Source organism: Acomys minous, assembly GCF_964271855.1.
Source record: "Acomys minous genome assembly, chromosome: 19".
Taxonomy (NCBI): Eukaryota; Metazoa; Chordata; class Mammalia; order Rodentia; family Muridae; genus Acomys; species Acomys minous.
In genome coordinates, this window is record NC_140499.1 from 35,971,130 (window position 1) to 35,988,591 (window position 17,462).

At 42.2% G+C, this 17,462-nt stretch overlaps 2 protein-coding genes across 13 annotated transcripts in view; one reads left to right on the top strand and one right to left on the bottom strand.

The window, feature by feature from the left end:
- The window catches only part of MED12L (mediator complex subunit 12L), a 315,424-nt gene that overhangs the window by 202,579 nt on the left and 95,383 nt on the right, over positions 1-17,462 (top strand). The window lies entirely within an intron of this gene.
- On the bottom strand, positions 12,967-15,497 carry P2RY13 (purinergic receptor P2Y13). The gene is made up of 2 exons (XM_084768365.1): positions 15,156-15,497; positions 12,967-14,743 (listed from the first exon to the last, which is right to left on the bottom strand). The coding sequence occupies exon 2, from the start codon at positions 14,738-14,740 to the stop codon at positions 13,727-13,729; it is 1,014 nt and encodes a 337-aa protein (XP_084624491.1). The 5' UTR covers positions 14,741-14,743; positions 15,156-15,497; the 3' UTR covers positions 12,967-13,726.

Genomic DNA, 17,462 nt, shown 5'->3' on the forward strand with positions numbered 1-17,462 from the left:
TTAATTTTTGTGCATATTTGTTTGTTTGCTTTCTTGCCTGCCGTAGCACCCATGTGCAAGTCAGAGGGCACCTCACCAGAATTAGTTCTCTTTTTCCATCATGTGAGTTTCAGGGATCAAATTCAGGTCGTTAGCTCTGGCAACAAGCACTCTTCCCCATTTAGCCATCTAACTGGCCTAATGAAATTCCTTTAAACATTGTTATAGTATTATTAATTATGATACTAAAGTTGAAATAGTATCTGGAAATATTGTCTCCACTAAATTTAGTACTCAGTACTATCTTAATTTTTTATGGAATCTAGTTAGCTATTATACTTTACATGAACTTTTTTACTCTTATTCTTTAATCTCTCTCTTTCTCACTCTCTCTCTCTCTCTCTTTTTTTTTAACTCTTTCTTTAATCTTCTTTGTGTAGGGAAATTCACACCATTTAGCAGGATCCATCCAGTGACTCATGAGCAAAGGGATGCTTAGAGATCACTCAATTAAAAAAAAAGGTAGTAAATTGACCTTTGCTTCTGGATTTTGAATGACTTGCACAAGGTTATGTTGTGTTTTAATGTCTATAAAATAGAGACAGACACTTGGATTGTGATAAATTCTTAAAGACACGCAGTCACTCAAAAAGAAGAGGTAAAATCAGTAGCATCATTGATGAGACTTTCTCATTTTTTACAAATGAGCTCATTGTTTCCCCATTCCATGAGAGGCACTGAGCATGTTGCTTTATGTCATAGCACTTTCTCCTCCTTCCATTCTCGGTTTCTGTGCCTTGGTGTCAATCTGGGAAAGTGGTGTCTGTACAGTGTTAGAAGGCATAGTGTTTTGCTGTAGTCTCCTTTTCTCTATCGCTGTAATTTCTGGAATATCCAGTACTTTCTCAAGGAAAATAAGCATACAAATGTACTGAGAGTCCTTTGAATAAATAATAGTAGACTGACAAAGGCAAGCAAGGAAAATGTGAACACTGCTCTAGGTGACTGGCCTTGGTCACTTGGGGGTGTTCGTTTCCATGTACCCCAGTCTGGCCTTGAATTTCTGGCAATTCTCCTGCCTCAGTCTCCTAAGTGCTGTGACAACAGGCACGACTCACCATGATCAGCTAAATGATGTTTTGATTATCCATGTCTTTTTCATGTATTCAGAACATGGAACGAAGATTGTAGTGAAACCCCCTTCCCAAAAAAAAAAAAAAAAAAAAAAAAAAAACCCTTATTGTTTGTTTCTGCATAGAAGGTTATCCTGCAGCTCGCATCTAGTGGCTGTGCGTTTGTGCAGTATGTAATTATTACAAACCCTTTAATATTCCTTAGACTAGATTGGTATCTTTGGGTCCCCGTGCCTGAATTACTATGTTTAATCTGTCACTTGAAATGATTTGTGTTTATTAGGTCTGCTTTACATAAAGCCCTAACCTTTTCTGGTATGGGAGCATCATTTGCAAGTTGATTAAAGGGGCCAGACGCTTCGGAGATTGAGTCTGGAGATACCCAAGTCTGCTCCTGTCCTTTCCTTGTAACTCTCTTCTAGCTTTGGCGTCCTGTCTATCTCTCGTCTGTGGAAATCTTCCTTTGAGGGGCAATGCTGGGCTGTGACTAAACTGGTAACTGGGATCGGGCAAACTCCAGTTCGGATGTTAGTGTTTGTTTCACAGCGTTTTTCCTTTGGCCGAGGTCTTTAGCCTCAATTTCTTCTTAAGCCTGAAGATGCTTGTAACCGAAGTGGAATAAGTATACAGGGAAGTGAACTTGTTGTTTAGAACTTGGTTGATAGTTCAGGAACAATAGCATGTTTTTTTTTTCTTGTTGGAAGGAGAATGGGGAAGTCAGGTTTGTCTTTATGCTTGGCAGTGTGAGATGATGAAAAGGTGAAAATCCTCCACTCAGAAGTTGCTGTATCCTTTAGCGCTTTGGTGCCTTTAGTAAGCTCTGTGAGCCAGAGAATCTTTGCACATTCTTTATATCTTTCTTGACAGTTAGGAATTTCAACATTAAAAAAAGATATCCATATATATATATTAGATAAATTTGCTTGGGAGAGATAATTGTAAGTAAAGTCAAAAAACTCACCTTGAAAACAGGACACAGTATTCTAGTCCTGTACCTCGGGATAGTATGTTCATCAGTTTGAGTTTTATTATTAGATTAGCAGAATTTTGACTGTTGAGTAAAATAATTTTTTCAAAGCAGAATTATTACATATATTGGTCTTAAATTGGGTTTCCTGTCTCTTTCATATTCTTACGTTGTCTTTCTCCATTATTACTCTTCGTTTGTATTAACTTCTGTCCTATTTTTGTCTTGATGTTCTGTCACTCCCCTTTCTCACTCATCTCTCTGACTTCCCTCCCCCAGCCTCTTTTTTCTGAAGATACTTCTGAGGTTAGGGCTAAGGACTCAGGCAGCACGGGTGCCTGAAATGGTAGGTGACTCAGGCTTGATCTGTTGCCTGAAGTTGTTGCTAGACTTAGGGATCTCAGCCTGTGCCCTGACAAGCCAGGATTGGCTGCCTGTCCTCAGGAAGCTAGCTAAAGGAGACAAATTAATAGTGAAAAGCAAAAAATAAAAAAAAGGGGGGGGGATTTATTCAATATGACCACATTTTGAAGAGGGATGGAGGTATTGATTCATTGACCCTTTTAAGTCTTTCTCCAGGATTTCTCTGGATTTTTGACATGAGCATAGGGTCTAAACAGTAGCTAGAGAAACATTTACTGCATAATCTGGCAAGGTGTGGTCCCCTACTTGCCCCTGCTCCAAGTCTCTTCTGCAGGGCGAGCCTGTTCTGCAAGATAAATTTCTCCTGCAAGGTCATTGACAAATTGATTCTTTCTTTTGGAGACAAATTTCTCCCTTTTTTTTTTCCTTAAAATTATTTTTTCACAGTGGTATTTATTGTAGGAAATACATGATTAACAACATAGGTTTCCACAATGGGGAATTCTTAAATTCACAATGTATTTATTCTAACTCTTTCATGGTGGCTGTTACTCAGCTTTTTAAAAAAAGAATTTATTTGCATTACATCTGGATTGTTATCCCCTCATTCTTATCTTCCTGTTCTCACCCTCCCTCCCTCTTCCGCCCTATTCCCTTTCCCAAGACCTTCCTCCCCCACCTTCTGACCACAGCCTATCAGGTCTCATCGGGTAGCCGGCATCCCCTTCCTCTGTGTTCCCACAGGGCCTCTCCTCCAAGAGGCAGTGATAAAATAGCTGGCACCAAGGTTCATGTGGGAGGCAGTCCCCCACCTTCCCCTCCCCTCCCCCACCTTCCCCTCCCCTCCCCCACCTTCCCCTCCCCTCCCCTCCCCTCCCCTCCCCCACCTTCCCCTCCCCTCCCCCACCCTCCCCTCCCCTCCCCTCCCCCACCCTCCCCTCCCCTCCCCTTCTCCACATGGAGAATGAGCTGTCCATCTGCCACATCTGAACAGGGCTTTAGGTTCTCTGCTTGCAATGTCCTTGGTTGGTGCATCAGTTTGTGCAAGCCCTCCTGGGTCCAGATCCACCACCCCTGCTGGGTGGAGTCTCACAGAGGACATCCATGTTGGGCTAATATCCACTTATACATGTGTATATAACATGTGTGTCTTTCTGGGTCTAGGTTACCTCATTCAGGATGATCTTTCCTAGTTCCATTCTGTTGCCCGCAAATTTCAAGATTTCCTTGTTTTTGACAGTTGAATAGTATTCCATTGTGTAAATGTACCACAGTTTCTTTATCCATTCTTCAGCTGAGGGACATCCAGGTTGTTTCCAGATTATGGCTATTATAAATAAGGCTGCTAGGAACATAGTTGACCAAATGTCTTTGTTGTATAGTGGAGCAACTTTCTGGTATATGCCCGGAAGTGGCATAGCTGGGTCTTGAGGTAGCACTATTCCCAATTTTCCGAGAAAGATTCAGATTGGTTTTCAAAATGGTTGTACAAGTTTGCACTCCCACAAGCAACGGAGGAGTTTTCCCCTTTCTCTGCATCCTTGCTAGCATGTGCTGTCACTTGAGTTTTTGATCTTAGCCATTCTGATAGGTGTAAGATGGAATCTCAGAGTTGTTTTGATTTGCATTTCCTTGATGACTAAGGAAGTTGAACATTTCTTTAAGTGTTTCTCAGCCATTCAATATTCCTCTATTGAGAATTCTCTGTTTAATTATGAGTCCCATTTCTTAATTGGGTTATTTGGTTTGGTGGTATTTAATTTCTTTATATATTTGGATATTAGCCCTTTATCAGATATAGGGTTGGTGAAGATCTTTTCCCCATCTGTAGGCTGTCATTTTGTTCTGTTGACAGTGTCCTTTGCCTTACAGAAGCTTTTCAGTTTTATAAGGTCCCATTTATTAATTGTTGCTCTTAGAGTCTGAGCTGTTGGTGTTCTGTTCAGGAAGTTGTTTCCTGTGCCAATGAGTTCAAGGCTTTTCCCCACTTTCTCTTCTAACAGATTTAGCGTGTCAGATGATGTCTTTAACCCACTTGGACTTTAGTTTTGTGCAACTATCACTATTCACGATGACACGATCGTATACATCAGTGACCCTAAAATCTATCAAGGAACTCCTACAGCTGATAAACACCTTCATCAAAGTGGCTGGATACAAAACCAACTCAAAAAAATCTGTATCCCTCCTGTATACAAATGGCAAACGGGCTGAGAAAGAAATTAGGAAAATTACATCTTTCACAATAGCCAAAATAATATACAGTATCTTGGTACAACTCTAACCAAGGAAATGAAAGACTTGTATGAAAAAAACTTCAAGTCTCTAAATAGAGAAATTGGTTAAAATATCAGAAGATGGAAAGATCTGCCATGTTCATGTATCAGGAGAATCAACATAGTAAAAATGACCACCTTACCAAAAGCAATTTACAGATTCAAGGCACTACCCATCAAAATTCCTACACAATTCTTTACAGATCTTGAAAGATCAATTCTCAACTTCATATGGAAAAACAGAAATCCCAGAATAGCTAAGACAATCCAGTACAATAAAAGATCTTCCAGAGGACTCTCCATCCCTGATCTTAAACTGGGATCAACAGTAATAAAATCAGGATGCTATTGGCATAGAAATAGGCTGGTTGATCAATGAAATCAAATCGAAGACCCAGAAATAAACCTATACACTATGGGCACTTGATTTTTGACAAAGAAGCCAAATCTATATAATGGAAAAAGACAGCATCTTCAACAGATGGTGCTGGTCTAACTGGATGGCTATATGTAGAAAAAATGCAAGTAGATCCATATTTATTACCCTGCACAAACCCAAATGTCTCCTCTTGGTGGATTCCTGACTTCAGCTATTTCCCCTCCCAGCAGAGTACTCTTGGAGAAATTCTAATCTCTTGGGATCCAGTCTCAATAGTGTGATAGGCAGACATTGTCGCGCCTCGCTCGACCAGCAAGAAAGACGCGACCACCAGTTCTTCTCTCAAGTGGTTTATTCAGGCTTTGTTTCTAGGAGAATCCCCCGAGCCACTCCCGTCACGCTCATTTATACCACCCAAACAGCCAATCACACTAAGCCACGTCTCACACGCTGATAGGCTCGTAGAGGCGGAGCTAATGCAAGCAACGGGCATCTTCTGAATCAGGTGAGGTCTTGTTTATCTCCACCGAGGCAGCTCTGGCTGCGTGCCAGGTGCCATCTTGGGGCGAGGTCCACAAAGGGCTCTGTGGCTCTCCACAAGACATGGCAGTGACAAGGCTAAATTCAACCATTTCATTGCTTGCTCTGCTTGCTATGTCTTGTGGAGTGTAGTCACTCCACATCTCATAAATGGAGTTATTATCCCTTTTGGAAAGATACGAGTTAACCTGTCTGCCCTTGCATCACTTCCTTTACAAACTGGAGCATCACACCACCTTCTTTAAGTTACCTTGGCCTCCTCAGAGTATGGTTTTGGTGACTGTCACTTTTTAAATCTCTTCTTGTCCCTTGATTTTCAGTATTTTGGACTCTCTGTACCCCAACCCCCATTCATCCTCTGTCCCTCTTCTCCCGTTTGATCTTCCTGTGAGACGTGTGCAACATGACTGCTGAGGTCATTTGGTTTTTATTCTCTCTCGTCTCAGAAAAGCTCCTGGCTAGACTAGCGTTGAACTACCTACCTTCAGAGCCTTTGTCCACATTTTGCCTTTTCTTCCCTGACTTCTTGACTCTATTCCTCAGTGATAACTCAAATTGGAGATACTCCAAAAATGCAGTTTGCCTTTCCTGATCACTCAGTTCTTCACCCAATCTAAGGGCCTCTGCAGCAGTTGATACTTGAGTTGGAGGAGAATGGCTGTACTTACAGTGAACCCATTGAGAACATGTGTTACACACCAATTACAAAACACTGTACATAGAATTCCCTAAGTAACCATGGGCTCTGAACTCAAACCATATCCCCTTGAAAATGCCTTCAGTTTATGTGCTACCTGTGTCTAACAACTAAATTGAATTAAAAGACAGGAAAAAAATTATTAGACAACAATAGGTAACAAAGTTTATTGAAAATGAAACACATACACACATTCTCATTCTCTCTCTCTCTCTCTCTCTCTCTCTCTCTCTCTCTCTCTCTCTCTCTCTCTCTTCTCTCTCTCTCTCTCTCAGAGGCATGCATGTACTTGCAAAGGAGACTTTGTCCAAAATCCATTCTTTTCTAAATGGTTGGGGTGACCTGGGATAGATCCTCTTTCCCTAATTTTGAATTGGTCAACTTAGATAAAAAGGCGTGATAGGACTGGCTTTGAATATATCTAATGAGCCAGGATTGGTCAGCCTGAAGTGGGGCCCTGTTGGCTTAGAGGAAAAGCTCACTATGATTCAGTTTTAGGCAAGGACCGTGAGGAAAAAGGTAAAATTTGTCGATCTTTTTCATTATCTGTTGTCCTTCCTTGATTTAATTGTAAGGGATTTGTCTCTCTCTCTCTCTTGCTCTGTCCCTCTGCTCTGGCTTGCACAGATGAAAGGTGACCTCTAACCTCAGTGGCTCTTTCAGTTAAATTGAGAGTCTTCAGGATGCACAACTTTTCCCCCCCAGAAACATAGCCCACACCAGGTGCCTCTCCATCTCAGAATCCTCAGTGGCTCATTGGAGAAGCACAGATGCCTATAACTTGCTCTGAGTCAGGGTCCTGGGCTTTTTTCAGCTCTGCATTAACAGGCTTCAGGGACACAACCCTGGTGATTGTGTGTCCCCTCTGAGGGTCCTGTGCTAAATGCTGTGTTCCCTTCACATTCTAGTTCAAGTGCTCATCTCCCATGAGTCCCACTTTAATCCCTCTGTCTGCGATTAGTCTTTTCAACCCTCCAAACTTCTGAGGTTTGATACCCATGCCTCACACAGCACCACCCACTCATTGTGGTCTGCATTCCTTACCTGGGTGCAGCTCCAAGATCAGCCCTGTGCCCAGCACACACAGGCTGCCTGGCCTAGTAAGCAAGAGGATCTAATTTGGGGCTTTGCTTTCCCTCAGGAACTCAGCTCTCAGGACACCCAGCTAGCACAGGGTAGGGCAGAATGCTAGGATTGACCCTTTCTTCTTCCAGAGGGCGGTGAAACTCATTTACTTGCAGACTTCTCCCCTATTTCTTTCTGGGGCCACTTCCTCACCATTCACCTGTGGGGTCGATCTCAGCCTTAGAGGAATTCTGTTTGCCCTCAGGCTAGGACACAGAGGCTGTGTGGCAGAACTGTGGAGGTTCTGGTCCTGAGTCCACTTGGCTGGGACTCAGTCTGAGCTGTATCCCTGTTTGCCATCAAGGAGATGCCCAGCAATGGCACAGCATCTATCCTCCTTGTATTTTGGCTCTTTTACTCCCCTTTACCAGCAGGCAAACTCGTAAGATCTGCTTCAAGGATATAGTTACAGAAGGGAGGGGAGGGCGGGGGAGATGGTTCCAAGGTAAAGCAGGAGTTTGGATCCCCAGGATCCACATTGAAACTGGATAAGAGTTGTGGCCTGCCTATAATCCCAGAGCACAGGAGTTGGTCAGAGTAGCTGGAGTTACAGTAAGCCCTAGGCTCAGCAAACACCCTGCCCTCATAAATAACATGGGGAGCGATTAAGGAAGATGCTCCGTAGTAACCTCAGGCCTGCACATGCGTATTCATGTGTGCTCACACAAATGCATACACGTATGCCCTCACCCACCCACCCACAAGCACTGATCCTTTTAAAGCACCCAGCAGCTCAGTGCTGGCACACCACAGGCATTCGGGCATGGGAGTAGGGTGGGAAGGTCCTGGGATGGGAGGTCCTTGTTAACTTATGGGTCTGGGCTTATCCGCCAGCACTTCCTGGGCTGCTTGTAAGCCCACACATGAAGATGTTAATTTTGGGTGAGGCAGGGATTTGGGGGAGCGGCTAAGGAAGTTACAAAAGGCACAGGATGCAGATTAGGAACCTGAAGTTGTGCTTCCTCTTGAGAATGTCATTTAAGATACCCTGAAAAGCCAGAGTCTGCTTCAGGTGCTTGACCATGCTGCTTGTGAGCTGTGTGACTTTATGCAGGTTACCTAGTCTTTCTGTTTCTCAACCTCATCTCTAAAATGATAACAACAACAACGAAAAGATAATGAGAACACTTTCTAAGCTTCCTGGGACAGCTGAAAGAGAGAATGTGTTGAAAGCTTTGTCTACCTGCCTGGTTAATAAGTAAGCGTTGTGTTTATGTAACACATTCAGGGTTGTTTTCACTGTTCCAACTTTTACCACTCCTGTTGTTAACCAGCTAGCAACCTGAACTGCCTTCAGTGTCAACACTTACTATTAAATAGCTGCTGCCCCTTAAGAGAAGCATCAGCTTCCCAGGTAGTCAGGTCCTTTCGACGTCACCCTATAGCTGCCCTTCCCTCTTGCTAACGATGTCGCTTTGTCGTCTCCAGTTGAGTAACTCAGCTCTTAGACATACATGTCATAGAGGACTGGGCAGTAACTCAGTTGTTTTTATGTAGCACAGGCTGGCCTGAATTTTGTAGCTCTCCATAGACCAGGCTCACCTCAAATTCATCCTCCTGCGTCAGCATCCAGAGTTTAAAAAGTGGGATTATGGGTGTCCCTTACACACACACATACACACATGACAGCCCATGACATCTGGGTTGTCAGTTAGTTTCCATGGGAAGTGTGGGCCTTAGCAGACAGTTCGGGCAGTGATCCTAAATGTGCGATTCAAACCCATTTCATCACTGCTTCCTGGAAGCTTGCACTAAGCCTTGCTGATGCATAGGAGCTGGGGTGTGCCCAGCAATCTGCGGTTTAAGGTCTGCCAGCTGATTCTGGTGCCCACTGAAGCACATGACCTTTCTGCCACACGTGCCCTATACTTTTATCATGCGTATTGAGTTTCCATGTGAAGAGCAGAATGTTCAGGTCTGTTCCTTCAAATTCTTTGTAAACTCAGCACTAACTAGGGCTAGTGTCCTGTAAACATGCGAGACACCGCTTGGCCTGGGCTGTTCTCTTCTGCATGATTTCTCCTGTTAAAAGTGTGTGAACTGGCCCGAGGAGGACCTCCGCTCCGGGGAATGACTTCATCAGTGGCATCTCGCTCATTCCTCTTGAGCTGAGAGTTATCTCTGCATCTCCGCCCCACCCCCGTTCCCACGTTAGAGTAACATCCTGTGGTTTCTCCAGAATGTTTCCCTGCGTGGTAATTACACTGCCACCGGTTCCCCTCATAGAAGAGGTTTTGAGGCCTCACCCTAATTACCAAGCGCAAATAATTATATCTTAGCTTTCGACAAAAGCCCTCAATTTTTCTGTCAGGTCAGCTCATATATTGCATCAAAGTTGCTTTTTTTTTTTTTTTTTAAAGCAGTTTTAGAGTTTTTTATGAAAGGCCTGCTACACATTTGCACATGGGCATGTGGGGGAGCTGAAGAAAAGGACAGGATTTCACAGTGTTGCAATTCGTCCCATGGCAGTGCAGGCTTCTGAAGGATCAGCACTTATTTCCTTCTTGTTTATGGCCAAGTTATACCATCCATTGTAACCATATTTGGAGGTTTTTTTTTTTTTTTTTTTTTGTTACTTCATTGGGTTCTTTTACCTACCACCCTTCTCTACCCAAGTCCCTTCCAAACCCCCAACACTAGGTAGGAGAGAAATAAAGGATAGAGGGAAAGGGGCCATAGATCTCTTTAGACTACTTCCTGTTGAATAGGTGTGTCAAATTCCTTGGGACAAGTCCAGTCTTCCTCAGGGTATCTCCAATCAGCAACCAGCAATCGCAACAGCAGGGGGAGCAGCAGCCGCTGCTTGACTCGGGGCTCTGGAGCTTCTGTAACCTCTCAAGAGTCTCCAGAATTCCAAATGTAAACTATCTTCAGCTGGCAGAATCACGCCCCTGCCAGAGCAGCAGGAGACAAACTATAGTTAGCTGCTGCGGACAATCCGAAGCAGCCCGTATTCCCACACGACGCCTGGGATTACAACAAAGCCATATTCCTGTAATAACTTTTAAACAAACCAAAATTCTCACTATATTCCGTTCTGTAACTATTCTAGAGCTCGGGGTTTGTTTCCAGAGCTTAGAGAGCCACTTGGGGAATGTGACTTTAAGATACACATAACACAGCCTCTTCTCTAGGTTCTTGGCAATGTTGTTGTACAGATCAGGCAGTCTGCCTTTGCTGCTGTTGTTTGGAGAGAGTCTTACCACCTGCTTGCCCATCCCCATGCAGACACAGGTGTGCTGGAATTACACAAGTGTGTACCACGATACTCGACTAGGCAACCCATCTTTGACTGTGATATTATAACGGAATGAAGTATTTGAACATTAGCAAATGACAAATTTGCTAATGAACTTGTATCTGGAAATATATTTCTTAAAAGTATCTGTATTAGTTGTAAATCTATGTGGAGGAGATTGTAATTGTCGTCAGAGGTAAACTGTATAGGCTATACTACCGACAATGGATTACTTTTCAACAGTGTGGCTCGGGTACAGTTACGTGTCACTCAGTGTTAACAGTCTCCTGTGACTACATAATGTGCTCTGTACTATAGATTTAGTGATATGTATAATAAATAAAGTTGATTTCATTGTTTTATATGAGAGACCAAGGGTCCTCCTTCTAAAGGAGAGTTTGGGCCTTTGTAATACGCAGCAGTTACAGGTTTGATTTGCCCACTACCAGATAAAACTAAAGCATTTTGTCAGTACCCTTAAATTTTAAGCGCTGAGCCATTTAGTCTCTTTGTTTCTTCATTCATGGTCCTTCCAAACCAGGTGGGTGGCATCGTGACTCAACTCTTACATGCACACGATAGGAAAGCTGAAGAACTTAAGCTTTTATTTTAAAAATCTTTCCTTTTCTTGTCAGTACTGGGGATCAAATCCAGGCTCTTGTAAATGCTAGGCAGAGGCTCTCCCACCGAGCCACACTACCTGCCCTGGAAGACTATTGTGTTGACTGAAAAATCACTGGAAGTTGGCTTTCTTTTTACTCTTGTAGTGAATTTAAATAAGACCCAGCCAGGTATACACCTCCAGTAATCCCAGCACCCAAGGAGGATACTGAGGCATGCAGATCTCTGTGAGTTTGAGGCCAGCCTGGTCTACAAAGCGAGTCCAGGACAGTGAAGGCTACATAGAGAGACCCTGTCTCCAAAAACAAAAACAAACAAACACAAACAAACAAACAAAAAACAACAAAAGACTCCTTTGCACTGGGTATGGTGGTACATGCACTTAATCCCAGCACTCTATTTGGGAGGCTAGGGCTGGTGAATCTTTCTGTGAGGTCCAGGAAAACCAGAACAAATAGTAACATCCCCCCCCCCCCCAAAGCCCCTTTTGGTTTGTTTTAGCAAGCCTTTACTAATTGCACAATGCATATTTAAGCAAATTATCATGAAGCAATGTGATAAGCAGTTGAGGAATGCTACTCCACAGGTGAGGAAGTGACTGGGCCTGAGGTAGTAGTGGGAAGTGGGGCAGGTGAAATTATATGGATTAAGTGATAGCACGGGTTTCACCAAATCGACAGAAACATAGTGTGAATCAGACGGAAGGTTACATGTACAGTGGACTGAGGAACAAAAGCTTTGGCATCTTAAGCAGAGTGTGATGGTCAAGGTGCGGAAGTACTATTAACAGATGATTCCATAAGGGCAAGGACATTCTCTTGCTCCTGGGGCCTTTGAGGCATAGAAGGAGAGAAGCCGAGACTTTATATGGCAGGCACAGTTAGGGGAAGAGTCCTCATGTTCTCTAGAAAAGCTTAAGATCAGCACCCAAAATTCCAGAAAACCATACTTGACTTTTTTTTTTTTCCCTTTAAAACCCACAAAGAAATCCAGGGAAGTAGATGAACTTAAATAAAGTAACACAGACGTTGAAAAATCTTCCTGCGTGGATATTACTAATTACAGGCCAAATATTACATTGCTTATAAGCACCAAGAATATCAGTCCTTTTGGTGGGCAGGGGAACTTTGGAAGATACCAAAAATTGGTGATATATCTGTTTTTTTCCCCCCTTTTCTATGGGAAATGTGATCCACAGTTCCAGCAAACGAGTATAAGGAAATGTGTAGCAAGGACCTTAATGTATAGACAGACCGTGGGAGAAGCAGTTATTTTCCATAAGCGGTGCAGGCACTGTTGCCCATGAAGATTTTGCTGGCTGACCCTGCCTTCCCCATCTCGGACTACGCCTGGCTGCGAACTGGCTTTGCCAGCTGTATAGGCCTCTTCTGGTACTCTTTTGAGATGCTGGAGAGAGACCTTTTGCACACTCTTACTGGGAAAATCTTTTGGGATTCCTGGGGACGTTTTAACCAACTTTGGTTCCTCGGACTGCATCTTTTTTGGCCCCTGCCTTAGCCTTTCCTCCACAGACATTGGCTGTGCAAGTTTGTTGGTTTACGTTCGCAGGTATCAGCATTCTGAAGTCTGTAAAACTCCCCATGATGTTTTAGGGATTGTGTGTATGGGAGAATGTGGGGTAATAACTAGAAGAGAGGTGGCTTTAGGCATACCTGTTTCCCATTAGTCTTTTCTGTAATACATGGATGCTCTAGAGAAGATGACATCTAGTGGCCATTTGCTTTCTTACACACTCTCTTTTTTTTTTAATAATATTTATTTTTTTTACATACACATTTATATTATTGCATGTATATAAAATAAACTGCATACAGCAAGAACCATGAAACAATCAGGAATTATATAAATGTTACATTCATAGTGTTTTGGCTATTTGTATTTGGCAACATTGAAGAAACTATTTTCCTATCTTGGTGAGTCTAAAATTCTGAATGTAAATCAGTGTCTATCATATCTCATTTCTATCAACTTAAAACCTCTTATCTAGACCTAAAACCATCCTAACCCCTAAGCAACTAAGCTTAGTTGTGAAACTAAGCTATTTGGTCTTCACCCCCATCAGAAACTGGAGAAGCAATAAAATTAATTACCCAAGTAAACAGGAAGTGCAGGCTAGCAGCTTCCAAATCGGAATTTAAAAAAAAAAAATGAGAGACAGTTTGCTGCCTGAACAGTCACAAGACGTTAGTTTATTTTGCTTATAAATACATCTGTATGGTTAAAATGTGTATAATCTTTTCTGTACACCAGGATAATAAATGATAGGAAACTGTTTTCCCCTTTTTTCTGTAATGCTTAGGTGAAATCTCCAAGTGAATGATCTTTTGAAGTCCCATCCTCAAATAGAAGTGAAGCCGTGTGTAAAATTAGCCTGTGGGAGAAAGTTGTCAGGCCAGGGTGATGTTGTCTGTCTGGCTGCTGTGATGCTCTTCACTTGATGCGCCCGTCTTTGTCCTTCTCCCCCTTATACATGGCACCCTTTCTGTGAACTTTTTACATAAGATTATGTAGATTAAGGGGTCCATACAAATGTTAGTTGTTGCCAAAAAGAGAGTTGCTTCTTTAGCAACGAACAGTTGGTTTTCTACTCTACAGTTAGTCTTATTAGCCTGACTGTAGGTATATGGAACTTTGACAAAATGAAATGGAGCAAAGCACACAAAGAAGACAGCTATGACAATAAAGACCTTTGCCTCTAGCCTTTTGTGCTTGCTGTCCTTACTTTTAAACTTTTTATAGGAATTGTATACCTTTTTGGTAATCACCACATAAAACAGAAGCATCAGAATAAAGACCGTCCAGAAAATGACCTGGCATGCGTGACTGACTACTTGATGCCACAGCATACCTAGGGGACTCTTTAAAGATGCGCACTTCTTCACAGATGATGGCGTTGCTTTCTTGCTCAAGATCATGTTTGGCAGGGAGATGAGGAACATCAGGAGCCAGATGACAGTTGACACTATTTTTGCAAAGGCAGGTTTTTTCGCAAAGCATTTTCTAAAAGGTCTGATGATCTTTAGGAATCTGTCAAAAGCGATGAGACCCAGCATCATGATACCTACATACATGGTCGCATAAAAGACCACAGAAGAGAAATTACATACAAAAAGTCTGAGCTGCCAGGGTGCGAGGTGTGAGTCAGAGAGGATTTTGAAAGGAAGCATTAGTGTCATTATCAGGTCTGCTACCAGAGTGTTTTTGAGGTAGATGATGAAGGTAGAGCTGCTGGGGATGTGAATGAACACCCAGAGCGCTAAGGTGTTGAGCACGATGCCTGTCAAGAAGACCGCAGCGTAGAGGGCTGGGAACACCAGCTGGGTCATCCGAGTGTCTCTGGGGCACCGCTCAGACTTGTTGAAGAAGCCCTGCATCCCAGTGGTGTTGGCTGTCTCAAGCATCAGCTATTATACATAAACATGCACACAGACAAAGGGAAGCAAAGAGCCCACATGACTTAGCAAATACTACTTTTTGTGTTTAAAAAAAAATAACAAACTCCATTATTTAACACACTTAAGCAGATCTGAATTTTGGCTAGTATTTTTTTTTTTAGCACATATCTTGTTTTTGTTCTTTTTTAAAAGTACCATTAATTTATATCCTTGTGAAATCTAGATGGCAAGCACTACTCATTACACGGCAGTAACAGAACCCAATTTAAGATGTAAGAATGCAGGGCAGGCTGTCATATATTTATGTAGTACCTTATGCATATAGTCTATGCTTATAGAATAATATATTTAGATATTTTTTTAATTTAGTTGCATTCTACCTTTTATAGCAAGGACATACATAAGAAAAATTGAAACTGACCTTTGTTTGGGAAGACACTCAGCTGTGTGAATTGTGGCAATCATTAGCTCAACCCACGTATAGCTTGCGAAGTAAAGGTTCTGCTTTCTTATACTGGCTTTCCTTCCTCTTTTTCTCCTGTGGGCTTCTGTAATAACCCACATTTTCTAGAACCTCCTCATCTTTAGACCATTGGAGTATCTACCAGTAATAGTTACTGGTTTGTGTGTGCTGTGGGCTGAACCCAGCGCTTTCCCTGGCTCATCAGGCACGGCATCACTCAGCCATCTTCCTAACATGTGAGATATTTTATTGTATTTAATTACATGTACAAGGGGTGCATATGCATTCAGGTGCACACAGAGCCCAGACGTGGTGGATTCCCTGGGGCTGGAGGGACAGGAGATGGTGACCCATCTGAAGTGGTTGCCCAGAACATGCTTTTAATTGCTGAACTATTTCTATATCCCAAAAGTATTATTATTATTATTATTATTATTATTATTATTATTATTATTATTATTATTACTACTACTACTACTACTACTACTACTACTACTACTACTACTACTACTACTATTAATGTTCAGTAACCTTTTAAATAACTCATGTAATAATAGTTAAAATGATAAAGGAAATAGTACCAAATTACAACCAAGGAGGAAGATAAAACTTGATTTGAAAATCAAGTCATCTTCTGTCTTCTTAGAGGCTGGGCTTGCAAGAAGTTTGTATGTTGAAGGATGGTCTTTGTGTTTCTGCAGATGTTGTTGTTAGTCTTTTGATCCTCAGATCGGTTGCAGATGGTGTGTCCCATTTTCTAAGAAGTGAGAGCTACTATCCCTGGACCTACCCATTATTTGATGTCAGGTTTAAACAAATGTTTTAAGAGCTATAAATCTCATTCCTCCATGTAACAGTTTGACAATAACATCTGCTTCATAGGAGTATAGGGGAGCTATATCTATGGATCAGTACTGGGCATATCAGGAATAAAACTGAAAATGCCAGCCACTCGTTGTTTTGGCTTCTTAATTTCCAAGTTGAGAAGATAAAGTATGTTACTTTTAGAAAGCCATTTTGGGAAGCCTCCAGTATCCTTGAGACTTAGCAAATTTTGTCAATCAGTGTTGGACCAAGATGGGTACAATGTTCCCTTTAAATCTCAGTGTGAGGCCAGGCATAGTGGCTCACCCCTGTCATCCCAGCTCTCTGGGAGGCAGAGGCAGGAGGATTTCTATGAGTTCAAGACCAGCCTGGTCTACAAAGTGAGTCCGGGACAGCCAAGACTACACAGAGAAACCCTGTCTCGAAACAAAACAAAAAACAAATGAATAAATCTCAGTGTGGAGAAAAAGGCTTCGTGTCTGGCACATGCTTCCCTGCCAGACAGATGAAGGCAAAGGGGGAACTAGAGGACCTGGTGGAGGACGTGTGGTGGTCAACGGCGAGTTTCACTTCATGTTTCTTGTCACACGCCGACTGTAGAGGTGTGTACTGTCTTTGGAGTTTGGTTAATGAGAAAATTCTACATGACTTAGCTGAGGATTCTGAATATGTAGATTCCACACTTGAACATTTTAAAATGGTGCTATGATGCCTGGGGACTTTGCTTAAGCTATACAGAATGGGTGGCACACCTTAAATGTTTTCTCTTCTGTAATGTTGGCATTACACTGATGTTAGAGGTCATAACTTGAATACCTATCTTTTTGCTTCGTAAGAGGATAAAAACCTAGCAAAACATTTTAAAACATAGTTTTGTCTTTTTTTTTTTTTTTTTTTTTTTTTTTTTTTTTTTTGCCTTACATAGCTAATTTTGAATTTCTCAGTAGCCCCCAATCCAATATAAAAATGAAGGTCTGGGAAGTTCCACTTTAAACAAGGGAAATTCTGTACAGGATAATTTCATAATATGAGAAGTAGAAATCACATTTTTGGTCAAATTTCAAAATGCCAACTGTGGGAAATTTTGAAAAGAGGAACTGATGAGCAGTGGCCATTTCTAGGGTCACAGAGATACATTCCTTTGTTTGCGAAGTGTATGTTTTGCTTGTATCCTTCGGGGAGTTACTTCTCTCTTTGCAGCATGTGGGTCCCCTGGACTGTGCTCTCTATTGTCTTCACTAGCTGAGTCATCTTCCTGGCCCTAACGTACATTTTTTTTTTTATTTAAATAAGAGTTTGGAAGTGCTTTCCTTGCTGAGTATGTTAGCTGATCGCCAGCAATGCTGACATTTGTTGTAAACCGGCTTCACTTTTGAAGGGCTGGTCTGAGAATGGTTCCCCAGAGCCAGGTGGAAGTTCCATCTCAAGCTGGAGGGGCTT

Coding starts and splice junctions, on each gene's coding strand:
- P2RY13 (XM_084768365.1), bottom strand. CDS start 14,740: ATGCTTGAGACAGCCAACACCACTGGGATGCAGGGCTTCTTCAACAAG.